Genomic DNA, 25,857 nt, shown 5'->3' on the forward strand with positions numbered 1-25,857 from the left:
GTTGTTGAGATCTTTATTCCGCGGGGACAGCAGTAATGACAGCCACCGTGTCACGTTCACGGTGACACTGAGTTCCACTTTACTGTGATTATGAACAAAAGCCTCTTCCTCACAGACGCCATTAATCCCTCCTCATTTCGGACACTTATCTCCGTCATCTCTTTATTACTTTGTGGAGATTCCTGGATCAGGGTGAAGGCTGGATGACGCCTGTCCATGAAAGACCGCTGGTTGCTATAGGGACTCCGTATCCATGGCAACTAGGAGACGGCGGCGCACATTAGATGGTCGTACACGAAATTAATTGGGTAAGAGTTGGGTTTAATCAAATGATCTACTTGTTTTAACTGTTAAAAACGGAAAGAGAAGACACCTCTCAGTGGGTTCTGGAAGGCAGGGTATGGTTTATTAATTTCCACCTCAAACCATAAATGAGATCCAGACAGTCATGCACAGCACCTGTAAACTACAACCATTTCACTACTAATTTGTTCCAGTTTACTCATAATACACAACCATATAATATTACAGCCCATCCACACACAAGCATAGACAATGTCTACATGTATGCAATTATGACAATTCATTAAAAAAAAAAAAAAGTACAAGCAGTAAAAGCACTTACAGTGGAGTCTCATCTGTCAGCCAAAAACAGCAAACCGTCCTCAACAAGAACATTAAATGTTAAAAAGATGTAAACAAATACTGCCTGGCACGCAGACTTTGGCACACTGCAGCATAACAAAAAAAATCTGAATGATCCAAATAAAATTAAATTAAAAACACACATCATAAGAAACTCCATCATGGAACTGATGGCACCATTACAACATTAATATAATAAATAGAGAGACATGAAAGAAGCCACTTTGTTATAGAACTACCATCAGATGCAGCTCTAATGCTGTCAACTGAAGGATAATGTGCAAAAGGTGATATGCAATTAGATTCTGAGGTAATAATGATGTTCCTTGCATTGTAGGTTATTTAAATTTGTTCATTTGATGCAAAAGACTGATAAAATATATTGTGCCTGTGCTGATAGTCAACAGTAACATTTAATTTAATATGCAGTATTTAACTCAGCACATGCTGATGACAAAATGAGCAAACTGCTCAAATTAGCTTATGAATCTGAATGGAATCAGACAATGAAAGGGATTAAATCAACCCTGTTCAAAAAAAGGACATGGCTTAATCCAGGACAGGGGGAAAAAATGCTGAGGGTTTAATTACCAATAAGACTTCAAATTGGTTTATGCATTAATTAATACAAATGTATCATTTTAGGCCCATAGGGAACATTACAAACATACTGAGGCTTTTCAACAGACATCTAAAAATCCCAGGCTTTCTGCAGCAGAGAGAAAACTATTCATAAAAAATAAACACAAAGAGATATGACACTGCTTTGAGCTAAAGTCTGGCCTGACATTGATACAAGTTTGGAGGAGAGGAGGTGACCACTGAGACATATTATTGGCCGCACACTGAGGCCACGGGTTCCTGAGTGGTGGGCAGGAAGACTCTAGACTCTGCCCTGCGGCGAGCCAGCTGGGAGTTGGAGGGAGGGGACAGCCTCATGGAACAAACCACACCACTGGTCCCCTCATGCTCCTCATCATGCTGGGAGAGCTGCCGGTTGAAGGCAATGGCATCAGCAGCAAACTGAGTCAGGTCTTTGGTGCTATTGTTTCTGCAGCCAAAAGAAAAATGGTTATTGCATTAATCATTCAGGACTCAAATGTCAGTAGTCAAATCCTTCAAAATGGCTTTAGTTACACAGCAGTGAGCTAAATTCAAGGAACGGACTTCTGAGATCTCTTCCTGAGCCTAGCCTACTACTATCTTAAAGAGCCCAAAGACCTGGGAGTGCTGAGTAGCACAAGGCATTAAGCAGCAAAGGAGCTCTGGGTTATATAGCTGGTATCGTTTGAATCACAGCTAGGCTTTTCTTAAAACATTATATAAGCTATTCAAATCATATAATCTATTGCCATAATGCTAATGTTAATGATAAAAACATTCTGATATCAAATGCAATATTTCTTTCCCTCTACAAAACAATGCAAGAGACCGATCTATAGCAGGTATGTAATACATGGGGCAATGAAGAGGTGAAATTTCTGAGTACCTTTGCAAGACATGCGGCGTAGACAAGCCTCTCTCTGGTGCATTCTAGAGGTCCAGAAACATAAATCTCAATCAAACATTCAAAAGGAAAACTTATGAATAAAAATGGTATTAACCCTCATTTGCACTAACCCCTTGCACCCATGGGTGCTGCAAGACTTGTGTAGCACTGAGCCGAAGGGTGGCATCCCGCACTAACAGCTGGGAGATCAGGTCCTTGGCCCCAGCTGAAATGTGAGCCCACTCCCTGTCTGGAAACTCATACTTCCCTTCCTGAATCCTTTCAAACAGGTTATTCTGGGAAATTAAATCCCCAGTACAATATTTAACAATAAAAGATTGGAAAAAAAATACATGTCAAACTGAAATTACTATTTGAAACTATGCAGATACACATGACATGTTATTTAACCTTTGTTATTAGTGAGGAACTGAAGGTTTTACCTGGCATGCCCGGCAGGCTTCACCCCTGTCCCAGCCACAGTCAATCCCACAGTGGCCAGTGAACGGTGGGCTCCCACTCAACAGTATATAAAGAATGACTCCAAGGCTCCAAAGGTCACAACGCTTATCATAAAACGAGGCCTCATCAGTGAAGACCTCCACCACCTCAGGAGCCATATACTCGGCTGATCCACACTGAGAGAAAGGCCATAAGTAAACTTCAACAAGTACCAGCACTACTTAGCACAGCATCGAGTCACTGACAGCATTTCCAGCTTGTGTGTTAAGTAAACAGAGCACAAGCTCACCGGCGTGGTGAGCTCAGGAGTGGTGATGGGGGTGCAGGCACTGCTGAGTTTCATACCACTTCCCAAGTCAAAATCACATATTTTCACAGGGGACACCTGAAAATGAAATACTTCAATTAAACTTATGTTACAATATAAGTAAATGTAAGAAAATAGCTTTTCAAGCCTGTGTTGTACGACTCTTTACTCTGTATACTATTTAGCTCTTTCATTAGTCACCAGAACATTTTCCATGAATTCCACACCTTGTATTTCTTGTCAATTTTGTATTATATATTTCCTTGGGACAACACTGAATGAATGACGCTTTGATACAATGTAATGTAGTCACTAAGCTTGTATAACAGTATAAATTTGAATTGCCTTTGAAATAACAAACACACAGACATTAATGTCTTAACCACTGGCAACAAAGGTAAGTAAGCCGCTAAGTGAAAATGTCCAATATGTGCCAGAGTATCAATATTTTGTATGACCACCGTTATTTCCAAACACTCGTTTTAATATTTTTTCTCTATTAAATACAGTCAGTATAGTACAAGCACCTAGAAGAAGAGACAAAAGCAACATTTTCTTTCAGTCAAACCTATTTTAAAATTAAAACAAGGTTATCTTATTATTAAATTATTCAGGGCCAGCCCTAACCAATTTGGAGCCATTGGCAAGATTTTAGGTGTCGCCCCCTTGCACAGCAGTAAATTCCTCTGCTACTTACTTACAAGAAACTGAATAGTATGGTGTTATTATATTACATTATATATATTTTCATCACATAGGTGCCCATGTAATATATTTATAAGAAACACATCTCAAACCCTCAGACCATGTCAGACTTAAGAATGGTTGGATCAATCAAACCTACCACCTTCCTTTTCAGGGAAAGCAAGAGGAGTGGCCATTCTACTGCATAGATCTGTTCCTTTTGCACATACAAGTGTAGTATCTGACCCTAATGGGAGATTTGTAATTGTTCAATTAATATATTTTTCAAGAAATTTAATTAAACAAGAACACCGTGGTGACTTAATACTAGGGCTGCACGATATTGGGAAAATATGCGATTTTGTTGTTGAATATTGCAATAACGATATTTCTAGAGAAATGCTTTTAAATTTATTATTATTATTAGCTATTTAAAAAAAAATTATATATGTAATGATCATAGTAAAATAAACAGATAATATATATTCATCTGATCTAATTAAATCTATATCATGCTAAATAAAAACAATGTCAAAGAAGTTGCAAATGTTTAGCAGCATTATGAATGATTTAAAACCCTCAGCAGATATTGATTTTTTTGTTTGCTGTTAGCATAGACCTGCCAACACAATATGAATTGCTTTCAAAGATTACTTTTTATTTACATGTAACCATACACTCATCAAGAGTGTCTTAAAACAAGACCACCTTTTAAACAAAATATTTCCTTGCCTGGCCTTTAATTAATATTTTTTATATATATAAAAAACAAAAATGAAATAAGAAAATACTATTAAACAAAGTGTATAGGCCTTAAATAAATTGGTATGTAGTGGAAACACTAAAATATTGCCAACATCCACATAAAAAAAAATAATAAACATGAAAACATTACATGGCCCGGTCTAGCCAATAGCATTATATCACCTACTTGGGAGTAAGGGCTCATCTGATTGGTCAAATTTGGACACACAAATGCTTGGCAAATAAATTAATGCTGCGTCCGAAATCGCGTACTACATGGAGGAGACGCAGGAATCCCACATTTTCTACCTCCGAGAGTGGCTGGTCACTCCATGCAATGTACTCGATAATTGCATTTTCAAAGCACATGGATTGTCTCTGGACATTTTCTCTGGTCTTGCAGGAGTTTGCTGCAGTGGGCACTCGGCGCCTGTGATTAACCCCTTACACTCCACTCAAACACAGACATTTCTCAGACCGTGGTATCGGTCCCCGGTATCGGCAGACTTCTAACGAGTACGAGTACTTTAGAAAATGTGGTATCGGTGCATGCCTACTATGAATTCGGACATACTACTCACCACGCATACTGTTTTTCACATAAAATATATTGTGTTGCAGCGGAGCCCGACCAATTAGTTGGGACCAGCATGACTTGCGGGTGAGATACGCGCTGAAGGGACGAGCGTGCCCGGGGACTGCAAATAGTTAACCATGTTACGGGTAAATGTGTTCTGTTGGGGTTCGGGATGTGTGTGTTATGGGGGTTTAAATGTAGCATGTGCAAGGGGAGAAATTTTACACCGGGACGTAGTTGTGTAGGTCTGGAGGAGATGAAGAGACGCCTGCCTGTTATCTTGAAGCCGAGGGGAGAAGGTATTGGCTATTGGTGCCACCTACTGGCTTCCATTCAACAAAAAGCATTGTTCCGAAAGTTTCTCCTTTCATGACCTCGATGGCTCGTCACAATAGCATATAGTATGAGATTTTGGACGCAGCATACATTTCATTTATCGCAACTCTTTGCAATACAGATATTGTGTATACTAATATCGCAATAACAATATATCGTGCAGCCCTACTTAATACTCTGCTTCTGTTAGAACAAATGATAATCTAAATATTTCCCCCTCTATCATTTGACTACGCAGGTTGCCTCTAAAGCCCATTATTATTTGCGCTTGCAGTTGAACCTCTTTCAATTGCACTTAGGCCTAACACTCAGATTACTGGAATTGTTGGGATTGGGCGGGAGGTGAGTGTCCCTTTATGCAGATGATCTGTTGTTATATATCTCTAACCTACCGTTGTCAATCCCTACTGCTCTTACTACTTGTTCTCTCAGATTTCTGCTTATAAATTGAATTTGAATAAAAATGAATTTTTCCCCATTAGAACAGCTGCTAAGAATTACCCTCTTTATAGCTTACCCTTCAAAATTGCCCATCATATCTTTTTATTTCTTGGTGTCTGTGTCACCACAAAATTTGAGGATCTTTTAAAGGCTAATTTCATAATCTTGCTGTCTAAGGTTTGAGAGGATTGTGAATGGTGGTCCATTCTTAATCTGTCTCTGACTGCACGTGTTAATACGGTGAAAATGAATATTCTACCACGCTTTTCTTACTTATTTCAATGCGTACCAATATTTCTGTCTGTCATTTTTTCAGAAAGTTGACTGATCGCTGAGTTTATCTGGAATAAGAAGGTTCAGAGACTATGCAGACAGTACTTACAAAGACCAAGAAAACTTGGTGGGTTAGCCTTACCACATTTTAGGTTTTATTATTGGGCATCTAATATTAGGATCCTCAAATAATGGCTTCAGTCCGAAGCATCAGATGATCAAATTAATTGGTTGGCAATAGAAGCAAATTCGGTCAAACCTGTATCTCTGAAAGCTTTAGTGCTCTCTCCTATTCTGTCTTCCACCTTGGCCTTATACCAAGAAAGCGATTGTTAAAACTTCTCTCAGAATTTGGGTGCAGTTTAAATGTTACTTTGGGTTACAAACTTCTTTCACCTATGCCCCACTGGCTGCAAATCAACAGTTCCCTCAACTCTGGTTGATGATCTGTTCTCTATGTGTTAAAAAGCTGCTATTCTGTTTGTCTTTGCCTCTTTCTCACAACTGCTTCATAGATATTCTCTTCCTCAGCATCATTTCTTTAGATACTTGCAGGTGCGTAGTTTTGCTCATCATACTTTTCAAACATGTCCCAATCTACCCCTAATAATTCCCCCATACTCTGTTTTAGATGACCTTCTTAAACCAACTCTATCTCTGAAAGTTTCAGTTTCTTATATCTTTAATAATAAAAAAAAAAATGTAATTCACTAACCCCCTCTGAAGACACTTTTGGAGGAGGATTTGGGACAGGAAATTCCTGATGGGAGGAGGTTGGTGGGAGGAGATTAGGGTGGTAGTAGCCTAATGGGTAACACACTTGCCTATGAACCAGAAGACCCAGGTTCCAATCCCCAGAGTTTCAGGTGTATACCTAAAAAATGTGGTCCCATGTTAAGTCAATGGGGAAAATTGCTCTGGAAAAATGTGTGTGGCACAGTGGTGGAGTCACTTGTCACTAAAAAAAGCAAAAGCACACCCCGTGGGTAATAGAAAGATATAGGCCAGATAATCCTGTGAAGTTTGTATGATGAAAATTGCAGGAGCAGATGCATTTAGAAAAATAACTGGAGATGAACAAGATTTTGACTTTCCAAGTTAAAATAACTAGAACGGGGTAGCTTGTGAACAAACTACACAGTCTCGAAAAGCAGAGAGAAGGGTTGAAAGCAAACACTAACATCAACAACTCTAATGCAAGTTATAGGTGTCAGTTTGTTGAAAAGTGGTTCGAGCAGGATGATTGGCGCATAAAAGTGACTGGACGTCAGAAAAAGGGATCATTGGGTGTACTGAGTTATAGGTGCATACGATGGAAATTGTGGTCATGACAGTTTGTCATGGGTTCGAGCAGGTGACTTGGGGGAAAAAAAGTAACTGGTTGTCAAGAGGAGGTGACAGACATGCTCCCCGGGCGCCGGTCATGGCTGCCCACTGCTCACTCAGGGTGATGGGTTAAATGCAGAGGACAAATTTCACTGTGTGCACCGTGTGCTGTGCTGCTGTGTATCACATGTGACAATCACTTCACAAAAAGACATGTACTTTGTAAAGTACTGAATCAAGCGCCCAGACTACTGGCAGACTCCAGTGAAGAAACCAGCAGATAAATCCTGGTTCCTGACAACTGCTAAACGACGGCTTAGCATGAAACGAACCAGAGGGTCACCACAGCCACCATCACCGTAACAACTACAGCTTCAGGGATCTCCAAATGGAACAGTAGCATCATAATGGACACGTATTTTTCTCTTATTGGACGAATCATCACAAACCCTGCACTGACACCACTTGCAGGCTCACTCTACCCTGGAAGGGGGTCCCTCTCTTTTCTTTTTTTCAGTGTGCTTAATATAAGTCTGAATTCTACTATACAATGTGACAATCTTAACAAAAAAAATAAGAACTTTTAGAGCCCAAATTCGAAGAACTCTGACAGAGTCGCTGACAGGTTAAACTCCAATGTCAGGGGAACACACGGAAGCACGGGTATTGTGTGATTCATTGTTCTTCACATAAGTACCTTTGGCTGAACCATACTATTAAAAAAGTTAAACTGCCAGAGGGGGTCACCAGGATTCTGTATGGGAAGTTGCAAATTCATAGCCTTAAAACTGTAATTTTTACAGCCGTACAAAAAGTGTCCCAATGTTAAGTCAATGGGAAAATTTTAATATTCAAAAATAATAATAATTAAGTGGAATCTCAGATTATTGAATGATTATTTTGGCTTTCCAATAAATACTTAAATAAATAAACACAAAAAATACATATAAACCTGAGCTTGTAGTCACATCAAAAATATAAATTCCCAAAATAGCAGGTAAAGGCTCTAAAGTTTTGAATACCAGTGTAAGTGTTGCAACAGTTTGTGTTCAATTTAAGAAAGTGTTTGCTTTTATTGTGAGTATTTTATACAATTTTAGTGTATAGGCAAGGTACTTTTATTTTAAAACGTACATTAACCTGTGGCACTTGTGACGTAACAATAAGGCGACAAAGTAATATAAGCATTCGCAGCAAGTGGTGTAGTAAGTTGACTAGTTCAAGCGCAAAGATGAAGACAAAACCTTACAGATTTCCTTTTGTAGAGTACAGCAAACATTGTATTGATCTGCTTGTGTTGTGTTTTTTTCTATTTATGTGTAAACCAATATATGCATTGTCAATTTTGACAGTTCTTGGTGGTCCAATGTGTTGAAGATTTGGAGAGACCTAATAAAACCCGTGAAGAAAACCACTTGCGTCTGTACGTGCTTTAAAGGGAGTCACAACAGGTAAGAGGAACATTCCACTAAGCCCCACCACCACCCCTGCTGGATGGGTGTTTCATTAATAATTTTACTATTAGTGTTGTTATCAATCGCTCAGGCTCATGGAAGAAAAGATTTGATACATGGCACAGACAATTCAATTAAATTATTTAGCCTATCTGGAGAGAGAGATCCTGTGGTAGAGAATATGACCAAGACTACTTGTTCAGAACAAGTATTGTCAGAGAACAGGCTGTAAAACTTTAGGCTACAGACAATCAGCATTGAAAAACGAATGCTTATCTGTGCAAAGGACCAGTCCCCCCATACTGCTCCCCGGGCAACTTTCATGGCTGCCCACTGCTTACCATCATGCCTTTTCAGTAAATGTGTTGCATTTTACCTAGAAAAGGCTGCCATTCTGATTGCCTTTTTTGCTAGTAAATTACAGGCTCTAGGACCCAGCAGAGCAGTGCTTGTTTAATAGTGAGGTGCTACTGTGTATCCGGATTGGAGATACAGGAATCAGAAACTGCAATATAATAACAATTTTAGTATCTTGTAAACCATATTTAGTCTCTTTTTTATCAGTCAACAATATTACATGATATAAATATAGTCACAGCATTTACACCTCATCTTAAATCACATCAAAAGAGTTCATTGACTAAGATATTTCGGCATAAATGTAATTGACGAAAACAACACTATTCTGGATATCATCATCTGGTGAGGTCTGTTCTGAGTGAGTGATGGTGTTGTAAGCGGTTTAGACATTAATGTCTGTGTGTTTAGTTGATTTGAGGGGACAAAACATTTAGACGGTTATACAAGCTGTATCAAAGTGTCTTATCTTCAGTGTTGTCCCAAGAAAAGATGTAATAAAATATTTACATAAATGCGACAGGTTTACTCACTTTTGTGTGACAGTGTATATGCAGTAATTTTAGTCCAACCCATGTTACCTGTTCTGGATATTCACACAGGATGTTTTCAGGTTTGAGGTCCCGATGGGCAATGCCTGTCATCAGACATGGGACATGCATTAAAGACAGACAGATTCCAGGCACAGTAGTCAAGTTGTAACTTCAGTCCTACCTTTGTTATGAAGAAAGTCAAGCGCATTAGCTATGTCCCTGACAACCTGACTGGCTTCACGCTCATTAAAGTGCTTGCGGCGCTGGATGTGTGTGAGAATAGAACCTAAACCAATGAGAAACACTGCAATAAGTATTTTTTGCGGAAATAAAAGAGCAAGAGAAACAGAGAGAGATTTACCCCCGCGTAGCTTTTCAAAGACCAGATAAAAGCAGCTGCTGTCTTCAAAGAACTGAATCATTTCCAGAATATTCCTGTACCCCAAAAAAGTAAAAACTTTTAAAATTGAATTACAACGTAATAACTGATCTTAAGCAAAAAATGTCCTACTTGTTGCCTTGACACTGGTAGAGCGTCTCCACCTCCCTGAATACACGTCCGCGGCTGTGCCCTGTTTTCTTCTCTATGATCTGTGAGTAAAAAGCAAATGATTTACAAACATTAAATTTACAGCCATAGATTTAAACAGTTCAGGCAACAAGCATGGTACTACTGCACACCTTCACAGCATACTCATTTCCATTTTGTAGGCTTATGCAACCCTGGACTTTTGCATAAGCACCCTGGCCTAGCAGTTCATCAGTCAGCTGGTACAGGTCTAAAAAAAACATGGAAGACTGGGTTAACCATTGAATTGATCACTTTACTCTGACAAATGAATATTTATTAAAGCATTTACTCCACTAACAGTCTAGCATGTTAAGTACAATGAAAAAAACTGTACTGAATGTAAATAAATAAATGAATTAATGACTTCATCCAGGGGGTAGGTTAGGGTACATTTTACTATGATTAAACACTTGATGGCTACCATATGTAAACTTGCTGCCAACCGGCATCACCTTATCTGCACACATGTGAAGAACCGATCCAGCAAACAGAACAGTTATGGTTATGACAATGTGTCCTTTTTGGATAAACTGCCCCAATTAGCGAATGAACGACTTTTTCAGATCGATCAGCTAATATAGTTAAACAGGTCAGCATGACATAATTTTCTCATGTGCAATCCCAGCAACCAACTTCACATTTTTCATTCCCAGCTGTCCTTCATACGTCACCTCAAAACAAAAACGTGTGTGTGTGTGTGTGTGTGTATGTGTATGTGTGTATATATTAATGGTGGGCCGTTATCAGCGTTAACGTGCTGCGGTTAATCTATTCACAAAGTTGGGTTGGGAGCCAGGTCTATACTACGCAAGCTATTGTGCCGGAGTTATTTCTTCTTTCTTGTGTCTTTTATTTTCTTATTTCCTAAATACTTTTTTTTTTATTTTGTTTTTGAGACCCGGTTCAGGTCTCTTGGACACATGGCATGAGCTGTGAGAGGTGCGTGGGGTTTGTGTGCAAAAAGGCATTTCTTTCATTTTAATTTATGTACATATTAGGAATATTTTGTGAATATTTTTTTTTATGTTCTTTTAATACTGTATAATGTAGAGAGAGGTTCAGAAAGACGCGATGTTCTGACACGATGTTCTGACGCGAATCTTCGAACTGTGAAATTACCACATCAAACGTGACGTGGTAATATGGATGCAGCTATTTAACTGAATAAACAATTGGTGAACACAAGTACATCTTATTGAACATAATTTATTTTCATCACCAATTATCATAGTAGAACTGCTTTCTCAAGCAGTCTGTGATGCATTTTGGAAACAGGAGATGAGCCCCTGGTCTAATGCGCCACACCTGGCTTGAGAAACCAGTTCTCAAAGACTTACTTTTAGTCATTATTTGGTAGCACACATATTCTGAATGCCTTCGGCAGAATTCAAATGAGCCACTTTAATGTAGATTAATTCCAAGATTACAGTGAGATTAATCTAGATTAAGAAAATTAATCTATGCCCACCTCTAGTGTGTGTGTGTGTGTGTGTGTGTGTGCCCACAATTGGAATAAACTCCTCCAGCTTCACTATCCTACAGGATGATTAGCAAAAACAACTACACAGTTGTATCTTGTGGCCGGTGCCTGAGAGAAAAGAATATTGAAATAGCGGGAAACTGGCGGGATCCCCTGCTAGGCTAAACGTTAATCCAGCTCTCAATCTCAAGTCAGTTCTCCCTAAATTATGTGGGCTTTGCAATAAGAGGAGTTGGATGTCGTTTACGCAAACATTGCCAGTGCGTACTGGGTGGATGCACAAAACCAGGTGACCACCTCGCCACCAGCAATAACAGTCAATTTGGAGGCGTACACGACATCAGTCAACAGCTACATCAGCAAATGCACTGATGTGGATGACTGCAGAGAAGAGACTAATAAAAGCTCGAGACTGCTTTTAAGAAAGGTGAACGCAGGGGCCAAGACCAGACAACACACCTGGAAGATGCTCAGAGAATGTATAGACCAGCTGGCAGATTTTCTAACAGACATCTTCAACATCTCACTGAGCATTGCAGATGATCCAATGTGTCTCAAGGCCACCACCATTGTGGCAGTGCCGAAGAAGTCTTCAGTTTCCTGTTTCAATGACTACACCAATCATGATGAAGTGCTTCGAGAGGCTGGTCATGAAACATATGAAGACCCTGCTCCCCTCCACCCTGGACCCACTGCAATTCGCATGTGTCAGGGCATCCAGGCCATCACAAACTACAGGACTAAAACCTCTGCAGTGACCCCTCCATACCAGACAGTGACCCCTCCCTAACAGATGCACCGAATGATTCGGCGCTCAATTCGACTGACTGTGAGGAAATCCAGTGATCAGGTGTGGTGTCTACCTTTACTTTTACTTTATTAACCACGGTGGACGTTCTCTGAGCATCCCTGGAAGATGCTCAGAGAATGTGCAGACCAGCTCACAGACATCTTCACTGAGCACCACCATTGTTCCTATATGTCTCAAGGCCACTGTCATCATGCCCGTGCCAAAGAAGTCTTCAGTAGACCCTGCTGCCCTCTACCCTGAACCCCTGCAATTTGCCTATCTTACGAACCGCTCCAGAGACGATGCAATCGCCAACACAGTTCAGCATTCAACACAATCATTCCCCATCACCTGGTCAAGACGCTGAGCACCTCGACCACATCCCTCTTCAACTGGGTCTTGGACTTCCTGACTGAGAGACCTCAGTCTGTCCAGATAAAATTAATATTGCGATATAAACAAACCGAGGGTAGATGGTATATTATTTCATTAGTAATTTTAAATGTAATGTTTTTGAAAGTGTAACGGGTCCATAGAAAAGGCACCTAGTTGGTAGACAGCCACCATGTGCCAATAAAACAGTCACGTCAGCAAGGAGGTGTCAGAGTCATGTTTTTTTTCTAGAATCATGGGGAAAGTGCTGGATTACCCATTCAGCAGCTGCATTATCTCTGCCAACCAATTATTCACAGGCAAGTGGGGTGCTATTACAGTAAATGTGTCCTTTCTCCCACACTGTGCTCAGGGCTGGGGCTATTAGATCCAATGCATACAGAAGGCTGTGTGGCCACTTGTGCATAAGCACGTCCATCCCCGCAGAGCACACTGGTCCAAAATCGAGAAAAACTGCAGGCACTGTGAGTCTCCATCACCTATAGGTTTCAAATAGCTGAGCCGCCACCTCACTGTGGAGTTTCATTTACATTTATGACATTTATCAGACCGTCCCCCTGGAGACACTCAGGGTTAAATGTCTTGCTCATGGACACAATGGTAGTAAGTGGGATTTGAACCTGGGTCTTTGGGTTCATAGGCCCAGTAGGTTACTACCACTCTCCATAGTAGATAATCCATAGTGGAGATTTGGTAAGCAAAGTTGCACACAGTCGCAGGAGCCAAGAGCCGCAGACCGCCTTGGTTGATGATGTAAGCCCGCATGGAGTTTGCTAAAATTAAATAAGATTCTCTGACCAGGAGACAATTAAGGCCAAAATGTTCTACGAGGAGAAAGCACTGCTCATCCCCTGTTCAATACCTTCCCAAAGGTGAAGCATGGTGGTGGCAGCATTATGCAGTGGGGGTGTTTTGCAGCAGCAGGGACAGCAGGGACAACTGGTTGCAATCGAGGGCAGGATGAATGTGTCCAAGTACAGTGAAATCTTGAACAAAAACCTTCTCCAGATTGCTCAGGACCTCATACTGGGCCGAAGGTTTACCTTCCAACAGGACAATGACCATAAGCACACAATAATGAAGGAGTGGCTTCACCACAACCCTGTGACTGTTCTTGAATGGCCCAGCCAGAGCCCTGACAAACCCAATTGAGCATCTCTGGAGAGACCTAAAATCTCTATCCACCAACGTTTACCATCCATCCTGCCAGAACTGGAGAGGATCTGCAAGGAGTAATGGCAGAAGATCCCCAAATCCAGGTGTGAAAAACTTGTTGCGTCTTTCCCAAAAAGACTCATGGCTTTATTAGATCAAAAGGGTTCTTCTACTGAGCAAAGGGTTTGAATACTTGGGACCATGTGATGTCAGTTTTTCTTTGTTATTAAATCTGCAAAAATGTCATAAATGTCAATATGGGGTGCTGTGTGTACATAAATGAGGACAAACGAACTTAAGATGTTTTTAGGAAATGGCTGCAATATAACAATGTGAACATTTTAAGAGGTCTGAATACTGAAGTACTGAATACTGGGTGGTAGTAGCCTAGTGGGTAACACACTCGTCTGTGAACCAGAAGACCCAGGTTCAAATCCCACTTACTACCGTTGTGTCCCTGAGTAAGACACTTAACCCTAAGTTGCTCCAGGGGGACCGTCCCTGTAACTACTGACTGTAAGTCGCTCTGGATAAGGGCGTCTGATAAATACTGTAAATGTAAATGAAGCCATTGCTGCACCTCTGAAAATGTTGAAATTTAAAAGACCACACGCATGCGGTCCTGGAGGGGAGCACTGTGCCTCTTTGTAAACACAAAGCATAGCCTCACATAGCCAATATGCCAGATGTTGTGTTGACACCGCCTTACCACGGGCTGTAGCTACATAACAGACAAATAGTTGGTTTGCCCATCTGAGGGTCCCCGTGTGATCTACATACTGGACACAGGGTATGCAACTGCTTTTCATCCGCTCCCCCATGTGGAGGGGGGTGGAATGCCCTAAGCAAAATGACACTTGATCAAAAAGATAACAGCAGCACTTTAGGCTGATAAGCCAGGTTGGAAGTTAGACAAGTTGGTTAGACAGGTCACCCAGAAACACCTACAGTGGTGACCTAGCGGTTAAGGATGCGGCTCCGTAATCAGAAGGTTGCTGGTTCAAATCCCGATCCGCCAAGGTGCCACTGAGGTGCCACTGAGCAAAGCACCGTCCCCAAACACTGCTCCCCATGGCTGCCCACTGCTCACTCAGGGTGATGGGTTAAATGCAGAGGACAAATTTCAAAGTGTGCACCATGTGCTGTGCTGCTGTGTATCACATGTGACAATCACTTCACTTTCCCTAGTGTTGCTGCCGCGCACCCAGCCTTATAACGATCCAAAAGAAATGTTAACACCACCTGTAAAGAGTACAGATGCCACCGACTACACACCACTCTGCAAAAATCTTCCCGTGAGAAAAAAACAACACGACACAGTAGATGGTGCTCTGGCACTCTGTAGTTTATGAATTACAGAGTCTGTAGGCCCCATGTGTGCTAGGCTGTCCCACTTTTTGTCATTTCTGCAATTTCTGACACCTTGAAAGTGAAGTGATTGTCATTGTGAACACTGCAGCACAGCACATGGTACACACAACAAAATATGTCCTCTGCTTTTAACCCATCACCCTTAGTAAGCAGCGGGCAGCCATGACAGGTTACCGGGGAGCAGTGTGTGGGGACGGAGCTTTGCTCAGTGGCACCTCAGTTGCACCTTGGCAGCTTGGAATTCGAACCTGCAACCTTCTGATTAGGGGACCGCTCATTTAACTGCTTATTATACCTTATTATACTTAAAGTTTTCTTGGATTATTTTCTACATACAGGTTTGCTCTGAAGTTGTTGTTTTTAAATCACATTTTAATAATAAAAGGCATTCTATTCTAAATTCTATTCTATTTCTCAGGGGCTCCACGCACGCCTCCACGCACTTTGTGACTAAGCATGCGAAGAGGTCTTTTCACAATGTACTCTTTCAGCTGTCTTAAATCCAAGGTCTCAGACTTTCGTTCTTTTTGGGAACCAGGGAATAAAAACTGCATTTCATTTAAAATGTGCAGACCTGCCACTCTCTCTACCTTCAGCATCACCCCCTTGCAGGAGTAGCAGACCTGGTTGAATGCACCCTTCCAGCGCAGCTTCGCTATCTCTGCCCTTTCACAAGGGCAGCGGACCTGGTTGGGCACCATTTTTTCCTGTGGAGCTTCACTATCTCTGCCTCCAGATCTGCAACCTCGCAGGGGTGAACTGAACCTGAACTGCACCTGAACTGAAGCATGTAGCCCTTCTTTATTGTATTTCTTAGTCTCCTGCCTGATAGAGGCACAGCGCTGTTGGTGCGTGCACACTTTTAACTATCAAAAAGGGAAGAAATGCGCATCCAAACAAACAAACAAACTAAGAGGAAAGAGGTATATCCAGAGGCTGGGGACTATCCACAACTAATGGTCCACCATAAGCCAGCCAGCCCCCCTCCAGCCCCTTTTATGTTTCAGCTTGCAGACTTGAAACCTGGAAGCATGCTGGTGCCCCCTTGTGGATGGGATGTGATTGTGACACTGTTCTGTCTAGCTAAGGTGTATACTCCACATCTTAACACTCTGGAAAACAGGATATTATCGCTTGCTTGTACAATGCACAATAAGTGCTTTCCCGGCAGCCTTTGACTGAACTACAGGGAGTGCAGAATTATTAGGCAAATGAGTATTTTGTCCACATCATCCTCTTCATGCATGTTGTCTTACTCCAAGCTGTATAGGCTCGAAAGCCTACTACCAATTAAGCATATTAGGTGATGTGCATCTCTGTAATGAGAAGGGGTGTGGTCTAATGACATCAACACCCTATATCAGGTGTGCATAATTATTAGGCAACTTCCTTTCCTTTGGCAAAATGGGTCAAAAGAAGGACTTGACGGGCTCAGTCAAAAATAGTGAGATATCTTGCACTCTTAAAATTGCAAAGCTTCTGAAGCGTGATCATCGAACAATCAAGCGTTTCATTCAAAATAGTCAACAGGGTCGCAAGAAGCGTGTGGAAAAACCAAGGCGCAAAACAACTGCCCATGAACTGAGAAAAGTCAAGCGTGCAGCTGCCAAGATGCCACTTGCCACCAGTTTGGCCATATTTCAGAGCTGCAACATCACTGCCGTGCCCAAAAGCACAAGGTGTGCAATACTCAGAGACATGGCCAAGGTAAGAAAGGCTGAAAGACGACCACCACTGAACAAGACACACAAGCTGAAACGTCAAGACTGGGCCAAGAAATATCTCAAGGCTGATTTTTCTAAGGTTTTATGGACTGATAAAATGAGAGGGAGTCTTGATGGGCCAGATGGATGGGCCCGTGGCTGGATTGGTAAAGGGCAGAGAGCTCCAGTCTGACTCAGACGCCAGCAAGGTGGTGGAGTACTGGTTTGGGCTGGTATCATCAAAGATGAGCTTGTGGGGTCTTTTTGGGTTGAGGTTGGAGTCAAGCTCAACTCCCTGTCCTACTGCCAGTTTCTGGAAGACACCTTCTTCAAGCAGTGGTCTGCATCCTTCAAGAAAAACATGATTTTCATGCAGGACAATGCTCCATCACACGCGTCCAAGTACTCCACAGCGTGGCTGGCAAGAAAGGGTATAAAAGAAGAAAAACTAATGACATGGCCTCCTTGTTCACCTGATCTGAACCCCATTGAGAACCTGTGGTCCATCATCAAATGTGAGATTTACAAGGAGGGAAAACAGTACACCTCTCTGAACAGTGTCTGGGAGGTTGTTGCTGCACGCAATGTTGATGGTGAACAGATCAAAACACTGACAGAATCCATGGATGGCAGGCTTTTGAGTGTCCTTGCAAAGAAAGGTGGCTATATTGGTTGCTGATTTGTTTTTGAATGTCAGAAATGTATATTTGTGAATGTGGATATTGGTTTCACTGGTAAAAATAAATAATTGAAATGGGTATATAAGTTTCCTAATAATTATGCACAGTAATAGTCACCTGCACACACAGATATCCTCCTAAAATAGCTAAAAATAAAAACAAACTTCCAAAAACATTCAGCTTTGATATTACTGAATGTTTTGGGTTCATTGAGAACATGGTTGTTGTTCAATAATAAAATTATTCCTCAAAAATACAACTTGCCTAATAATTCTGCACTCCCTGTATCTTGTAAGCCTGTAACTCCTGGTTACCGATGTTAGTAACCAACTTGATGTCACGTGACTTCACCAACAGTGAGCCCTCTTGGCAAGAAGGCCCAATGAAAGCCCCCTGGCAATGAACACACAAGCTTGAGAATGTCGCCTGAGCATGTTGCAGCCACACACATTGGTGTGTCCATGCAGTACATTTTTTGCTCCATAAAGGACATTTTTGTCTGCAACTGGCTTTAATACCAATAGCTCATGGAACTGAATGTGGCTTGTGAGCTACAACTTCACCACTCCTGTGAAATGCAAACAAGTGTACATAACCCTGACAACATTGGTATTCTGTAGCATGTCTCAGCATAGCTGGTAACTTCCTCTTCAGACAATTAACCAATATTCCATCGTGGGGCATGGATGGCCTAGTGACTAAGGAAGTGGACCCACAATCAAAAGATTGCCAGTCAGAATCCCGAACCTCCAAGGTGCCACTGAGGTCCCCTCGATCAAGGTACCATCCCCAGACACTGCTCCCCGGGCGTCTTTCAGGGATGCCTACTGCTCACCAAGGGTGATGGTTAAATGCAGAGATGACACATTTAATTGAGTAACCATGTGCTGCGCTGCACTTAACTTATGCAACACATGAAGTAGCAATGCAGTCAAATTGGCAGGAACCAATTTAATTAAAATATTGATTTTGGCACAGACAATTAATTAGCATCTCTTGAGGAAAACTCTTCACAAAGTTGACTCCCGGAAGGCAGCTGGACCAGACAACATCCCTGGAAGATGCTCAGAGAATGTGCAGACCAGCTGGCAGATGTTCTCTTCACTGAGCACCGCCGTTGTTCCTACATGTCTCAAGGCCACCACAATCATGTGGTGTGTTCTCAGTGTAGTGTCTCAATGACTACCGTCCAGTTGCACTTACACCCATCATGATGAAGTGCTTCGAGAGGCTGGTCATGAAACATATGAATGTGCTTATGTTGCTGTTTGTTTTAGAGTTCGCACAATGCATTCCCTACTGGAATACAGTCTGGGGGGTGGGTTTTTTTTTTTTGTAATTTTTTGTAATTTTGTAATTCTGTTTTTCTCTGTTCTTCCTATATCCTGTCTTTCTGACCTGCAATGTAATGTTTGTGTATATGTATGGACGGGCAGCTTTTTCGTTGGTACTTGTGACTAGTGACATGGTGTATTGCAAGGGTTATCATCATCATCAAAGGCGAGCTGAATTAATGGATCAATGACATACCTCCTACTGTAACCAAGTGGTACCGGGTGATCTTTAATATCTTTCCTACTGAAAGAATATAATGGGTCAACCAGGGAGATGAGGTCAACTATGCAGAGAGCTTGGAAAAGGATATCTTTCTTTTGAATGGACACCTTCCCAAACCAAAACAGACCCAAGCTGAATGGTGCTGATGGATTTATGACCGGGATGTACCAGTGGGGTGGGGCAGAGGTCAGGGAATAGGGCCGATTCTTGTTTGTCCGGATTTTTTTCTTCTGTTTGTATATTATCTTGTTTTGTGACTGTTGTTGTTATAAAAATACATTTTTAAATCTCAATATTTCACAAAAATATGCAGCAGTCTGATAACAGCACACGTGTTAAGTTTATGTCTGCAAATCATGAAAAAATATGAGACATTAGCAAAAGAGTCCCCAAAAGATTCTCCATGACTGTATGTCTGTTACACCATGCACCTGGAGGAATGTTGTGCCTATGTATAGGTTTCCTGTACCGTTAAATGTGCCTGTAAAGTTGTAGGCAATTCCAGCTCTCTTCTTTTTCTTCTTCCGCACACCTGAGTCTTTTATGACCATGGGCTGACTGACTTCCATGACTAAGAAAGCAAAAAATGACTGATTGATTAACAAAGCAGCAATAAATGTGATTGTAAAGAGCATTTAATACTTGGCTAGGTACCAGGAGAAGTCTGGGGGAAGCAGCATCCTTCAGGTGCAGAGGACCCTCCTGGCTGCATGTATTCCACTTGGCCTGACGTCACAGAGTTACCCTGGGAGATACATATAAGACCAAATGGAAAAGTTCAGATTACACAACTGAAAAACTAAAACATGATTAGAACTTTTTAAAAAAGGTTAATTGTTGCACACCATGCCTGTGTGTGAAACCATCGGTAAAACACAATTCAGCAAACCAAATATGCAAACAACTAGGGTTGCAACTATCGAATATTTTTGGAATCGGGTATTCTGTCGATTTTTTTCATTGATTAACTGAATAATCGGATAAATCAAACTTTTGCATTTTTAAACAACTATCAATAGTGTGTTATGCAACATGAAAATCCTATTAAAATGAGCAAGCAATTTGCTGTTATTACTCACCAAAAAAAGTTTTTTATTCAAGAAAAAATACTTTTATTAGACCAAAGCTTAAAACCTTTGGGTTACATGCTGCAGAACTAAGCCCATTTAATCAACCTTTCTGTGAAACATTCATGGTGTACATAAAAAAATACTATGAAACATAGGTTAGCCTATTTGTCCTTAGTTTTATTTTAAAAAAGGGGTTTACCCCCTGCTATAGCCCATCTGAGAATAAAGAGAGAAAATAAAGGTACAAAATTTAAATAAACAATCCAAGTATTACTAATAATCCAACTTAAACAATACAGTTCAGATTCCAGTTGTATCCAGGTGAGGTAGGTAGGTGGAATGTTTGCTCTATTGCTACTTATCATGCCTCGTCACTATCGACTCATAACACAAATAATTACAAATAATGTACGTTTTAAGAAGCACTAATGTTAGTTAGCAATCATAAAAATACGACACCTTGTAGAAGCTCCCAGTCCGCTTGGAGAAGTGCGGTTTACGTGAGGATGATTTCGGTTCAGGTGCTGTAGGTTTGATGAAGTACTATTATGGTAAACCAGGTCTGTTTTACAGTGTATACACTGCACTACGTTGTCCACCTTACACAGCGTAAAATGGTCCCACACTTTAGACATTTTAAGTCTTTTACGCACACCGCTATCTTCATTTTCCGCCAACAAATCGCCCCTCCTTAAATGTTTGAAATGCGCGTCAGTTAAAACAATCTGTGTAAAACAATGATAGCGGTGCTGCGCAGCTCCGCACTGCGTAGCTCAGTGGGGGCGATACGAAAATAGATGGACTTTGGTGACTAATTAAACGAAGCCTCGAGGCAAAGCATTTTCATCGAACATTTTTTGCAATCAAATCATTCGAGTTATTTGAATAATCGTTTCAGCTCTACAATCAACCTTGCCACCATGGTCCAAATTATTAGGGCTGCAACTAACGATTATTTTAACGACTGATTGTAAGTTGCTCTGGTTAAGGGCGTCTGAGAAATGCTGTGAATGTAAATGTAATAATCAATTAATCTGTAGAATCGGATAAAAAACAAAAAACAAGAAAAGCATTCATTTCCAACCCTTTATTGAAATCTTTAGAAAGTGCAAACATGTTGCTCCTTGAGCTGATATAATAATAATAATAAACTAAAAATGGACACAAAACACAAAAAATACACATGTATGCTTTACATCAGCCAAATATATATACTTTTTTTTTTTAATAAAGTGCCACCTGAGCTGCCAGAACGATAAATAATTTATAGAAAAATAAAGAACAATACAAATCAGAAAATTTAACAAGATTTGTTTGAATGTCAGGACTACACTACACTGCAGATGCACACACTCACAAACTCTCACACTGACACACACACACACTCTCTCTCTCTCAAGCTCACTTGAAGCTTATTCATTAAATTATTACCTTCAATGTAGTAAGTGCAACGTTCATTTATACACCACACTTAAGGGGCCAAAGCACAGAATATACACTGCAAAAAATGCTTTTCTAACTTAGTAGTTTTGTCCTGTCCAAATATCTAAAAAATCTTAAATCAAGATACATTTACTAGACACATGAAATAGCTTAAGAAATTGTCTTGTTTGCTTAAAAAAAGCTAAATTATCTGCCAATGGGGTAAGAAAACTAATCTTAATGAGATATAATCTCAAACAGAAGTTTTAAGCATCATTTAATTTTCTCATGCCATTTTTCTTGTCTAGTAATCTTGATTTAAGATTTTTTTGATATTTGGACTGGAAACAAGACAAAATTACTAGTTAAGAAAAGCTTTTTTTGCAGTGTAGCTATACATGACAACAGATTAAAAAATGAATGGTCCAAAAAAGGCTAGTGAATAAAAACATGTCTTTAGTCTTTTAATGCAAAGTGCAAAGTAACTATAGCACCCCTGCTTTACTACTGTTATTAACCCGCTAACGCTAACTTTTACTACATTTCGACTACATTTCGTTGCCCTGTACTTGTACATGTGTAATGACAATAAAGTTGAATCTAATCTAATCTAACTTGTCAAGCTTGTTAAGCTGGATAACAAGTAAACAGCAGCACCAGGGACATTACGTTCCTCACTTCATAGCGGGAAAAAAGTAGGATTCTGTAGTGACTTCCCCTGCTGCTGAACTCCCTTCCTCCTCATCAAACACGCGTTTCAGGTGCTGGATCATTGCCATGTCGCTTTTGCATATTTTGCAGTTAACACATTATTTAGTGTGAAATGCTCCCACACCTTGGATGACTTGGGTCGCGCAGATTTCTCTGCCTCCGCCATATATCTGTCCTCTACCTCCGCTCGTTTTTTTTTGTTTTTTTTTTGCTCCGCGCTGTCTATGAGGCGCCAAACTCTGCTAGTATTTGTGCGCCAGAGAGACCGAGTACTCCGCGCTCAAATAAAGTTTTTTTTGTTTTGTTTTTTTTTTATAATCAAATGTCTCCACGTCGCACGACACAACTAATCGATTAGGAAATTCGTTGGCAACTCTTTTAGTAATCGATTTTTATCGATTTAATCGATTCGTTGTTGCAGCCCTACAAATTATCAAAACGTCCAGAGAAATACCAAGTGCAATAACAAGTTATTTGGTGAAAGGTGAAGTGAAAGTAAAGTGATTGTCATTGTGAAACACTGCAACACAGAACATGGAGCACACAACGAAATGTGTCCTCTGCATTTAACCCATCACCTTGGTGAGCAGTGAGCAGCCACAACAGGCGCCTGGGGAGCAGTGTGTGGGCAAGCTGTGTTCGGGATTTGAACCGGCAACCTTCTGATTATGGGCCGCTTCCTTATCCACTAGGCCACCACTGCCCCACCATAAAGTTGCACAGTCCAACAAGCTTTTGCCAAAAGCCAAAAGGTGACTATGAGCCAGAAGTAGGTGAAGCTCAATGCTTTGCCTGTACCGCATATATCAAACAACAAAGCCTTAAAAATCCTGAACAGATAAACCGAAAACACAATGTCTGGAGACAGACCACTTCCTCAGTGAACAGACTGCAGAAAATATTGAGCAAGGCATACAAGAGTGTTTGGCCAGCTAGCATCACTTCCGACAACGGACTAAATGTTCTCTCTAGTCTGCGTTGTAATCAGTTCAGCCACATGGCACATCCACACAAACTGTTTTAAAATCACTAAAAGCTGAGATATAAAGCAAAGGTTTACAGACACCCAGTCATTTAAGAAATGCCAGTGTATGTGTGTACCCAAGGCATAAATATCATTAATTAAAATGGAAAATGCCATACGGCTAAAACAGTTTCCTATTGTTTGCATCAAAACAGCTAGCACCTCAAACAACATTCCCACTTAGCAGGAAGAAGGTTACATACACGCTATGAACTAGTGATACTAGGAGAAAATAAAATGAAGGGGAAAACATGATGAAGAGACGGCACAGGACAGTTTCAGCAGATTTGTGTTTTGTTGCATGTTTTGGCCTGACAATCTCTGGCTACTCTGTGAGTGCGAAATATTGAGATGAGTGTGTAGAAATTATCTAGAATGAGGATGTAGGTCATCATCATGGCGAAAGGCTACATCTACTCACCCAGAAGAGGTCAGTCCTAAATGGTTATTATTATGTCAGTCATTCAAATAGTTGGCATATTTGAATGAAATATATACTTAATAAAATATATACTTAATAAAATTAGCTTTTATTAAGTATCACATGCTCTCCATTTCAGACACCAGAATAGCAAATTATGAATATGACTTGGCAATCAAAGAAATCCTTATGTCAAAATTAACTAAGATAGAAAATAAGAAATTAGACCAACAATGTCAGTGACATTGTCAATTCCTGACACACAGATTACAGGCATACAGTACAGGCCAAAGGTTTGGACACCTTCTCAATCAATGTTTTCTTTATTTTCATGACCATTTACGTCGGTAGATTCTCACTGGAGGAATCAAAACTATGAATGAACACATGTGGAGTTATGTACTTGTACAATCAACAGTGAAGCAAAAACAGCCCATGAATATAACAAAGAATCTCAATTATCCAAATGGTCTCTTTCTATGTTTGGTTAAAAAAGCAAACATTGAGAGAATGAGCAGAAGAACTTTTTTAAAATTCTATTCTTATACTTGTGTGCCAGAGAATTATGAATTTATGCCTGGTTCTAAACCCAGGCCAAGGGGGAGGGACAGCTTCAGTAAGATATGGTCTAGGAGGTTTATGGACATGCAGGTGGTTCCAGGGATTAGGGAAAATGAAGATGGTTGAGCCGCTGTGTCAACTCCTAACAGGAGCAGCCGAAAGTAAAAGGTATGTGTGTGATTGATATTTCAACTTATGGGAACTCACACATTACCTGCTGTGGACACTGGAATCCATGCAGCTCGCTCATATGCTCCCGCCTCACCATTTCTGCCAACTGTGGAACAGATATGAGCAGCCTGAAAGAGGAGCTGGAACCTCAAAAAGGTCAAAAGTAAATGATTCCGGAACGGAGGGTTCCTATCAGTTGTTAATACGCTCTTCTCTTAACTACAGTGGTCATGAAGCAAGCTATGTAAGAAGCATTCAAAACTTCAGATACGTTATATTTTAACGCTAACAGACTAGCTAAGATGCTAATACTAGGCATAAATGCGATTACTGGCCACTAGGTAGCCAGTCTAGCACAAAGCAATTTACTCTACAAAGTCAAATAATTTCGTTTAAAACCTCGTACCTGCGATAGAACACGTCGAAACGAGCTTCTCTGAGCAGTCAGCCCGCCGGCCTTCCCCTCCGCATAGCGCCGCTGCCAGGAGTCGCCACAAGTCGCAGCTAGAACCGCAGAGCCCGCCCACTACAGCCCTAGTCCAATCAAACAGAGGGATACGTGGCGACCGGAAACACGGCCAGGTTGACACATCCAATAGCGTCCTGCCTTCCGACGACTCCTTCATCGCTATTGGCCGGGTGAGATTGGAGCGAGGTTGCGTCGTTGTTTTGAGAAAGTATACAGACATTCCATCCTAAACAGTCGCAGATAAAGCCCTAGCTACTAAAACTAATGATGAACTAAAAAATATTTACTGTTCTACCTATTTACAGTATGTGTAGAGTATACTAATATTTAATAAACACTGATCTGGCTTTGAATTTCATAAACTTGCAGTTTTGCAGGCAATATTACAGGGAACATTAAATTGGTGGAGAGAAGCAAGCATTTCATATGTAAAAAATAAAAAGCCCTTAAAACACACCTCAAAAAATCTAATGAAATTCTAGTGCAAGATGACAATTTTGTTTCTGTTGCTCATCCTTGAAAAATTCTTACCTGCATTTTATAGCATATAACTAGGATGTAGGCTAATTGACATGAAAGGTCCAGTCATCAGAGGAGAGCCTCCACCATAATTGCTGTATGACTCTTTTCATTAACACAAATACCAACGTCACTTTTTTTTCTAAAATCATGGATATTGT

The 25,857-nt window shown here is 40.7% G+C and overlaps 1 protein-coding gene across 1 annotated transcript; it reads right to left on the bottom strand.

Annotated features, from left to right (window-relative positions):
• Nucleotides 1-443: 443 nt before the first annotated feature.
• Nucleotides 444-25,837, bottom strand: mknk1 (MAPK interacting serine/threonine kinase 1). Its single transcript, XM_029001975.1, has 14 exons — nucleotides 25,115-25,837; nucleotides 24,752-24,814; nucleotides 19,983-20,073; nucleotides 19,798-19,899; nucleotides 10,310-10,407; nucleotides 10,140-10,219; nucleotides 9,990-10,063; nucleotides 9,810-9,914; nucleotides 9,677-9,732; nucleotides 2,886-2,981; nucleotides 2,578-2,772; nucleotides 2,266-2,430; nucleotides 2,135-2,178; nucleotides 444-1,696 (listed from the first exon to the last, which is right to left on the bottom strand). Exons 2-14 carry the CDS (start codon nucleotides 24,803-24,805, stop codon nucleotides 1,477-1,479), a joined length of 1,380 nt encoding a protein of 459 aa, XP_028857808.1. The 5' UTR covers nucleotides 24,806-24,814; nucleotides 25,115-25,837; the 3' UTR covers nucleotides 444-1,476.
• Between the last annotated feature and the right edge of the window lie 20 nt (nucleotides 25,838-25,857).

The sequence above is a fragment of the Denticeps clupeoides genome, chromosome 13 (genome assembly GCF_900700375.1).
Source record: "Denticeps clupeoides chromosome 13, fDenClu1.1, whole genome shotgun sequence".
NCBI lineage: Eukaryota > Metazoa > Chordata > Actinopteri > Clupeiformes > Denticipitidae > Denticeps > Denticeps clupeoides.

Excerpts from the sequence above, each read along its gene's own strand:
- mknk1 (XM_029001975.1), bottom strand. The coding sequence starts at position 24,805 with ATGGTGAGGCGGGAGCATATGAGCGAGCTGCATGGATTCCAGTGTCCA. Across the intron at positions 9,915-9,989 it reads CTTTGAAAAGCTACGCGGGG|GTTCTATTCTCACACACATC; the intron begins GTAAATCTCTCT and ends TCATTGGTTTAG. Across the intron at positions 2,982-9,676 it reads TGTGTGAATATCCAGAACAG|GTGTCCCCTGTGAAAATATG; the intron begins GTAACATGGGTT and ends TTTCATTTTCAG.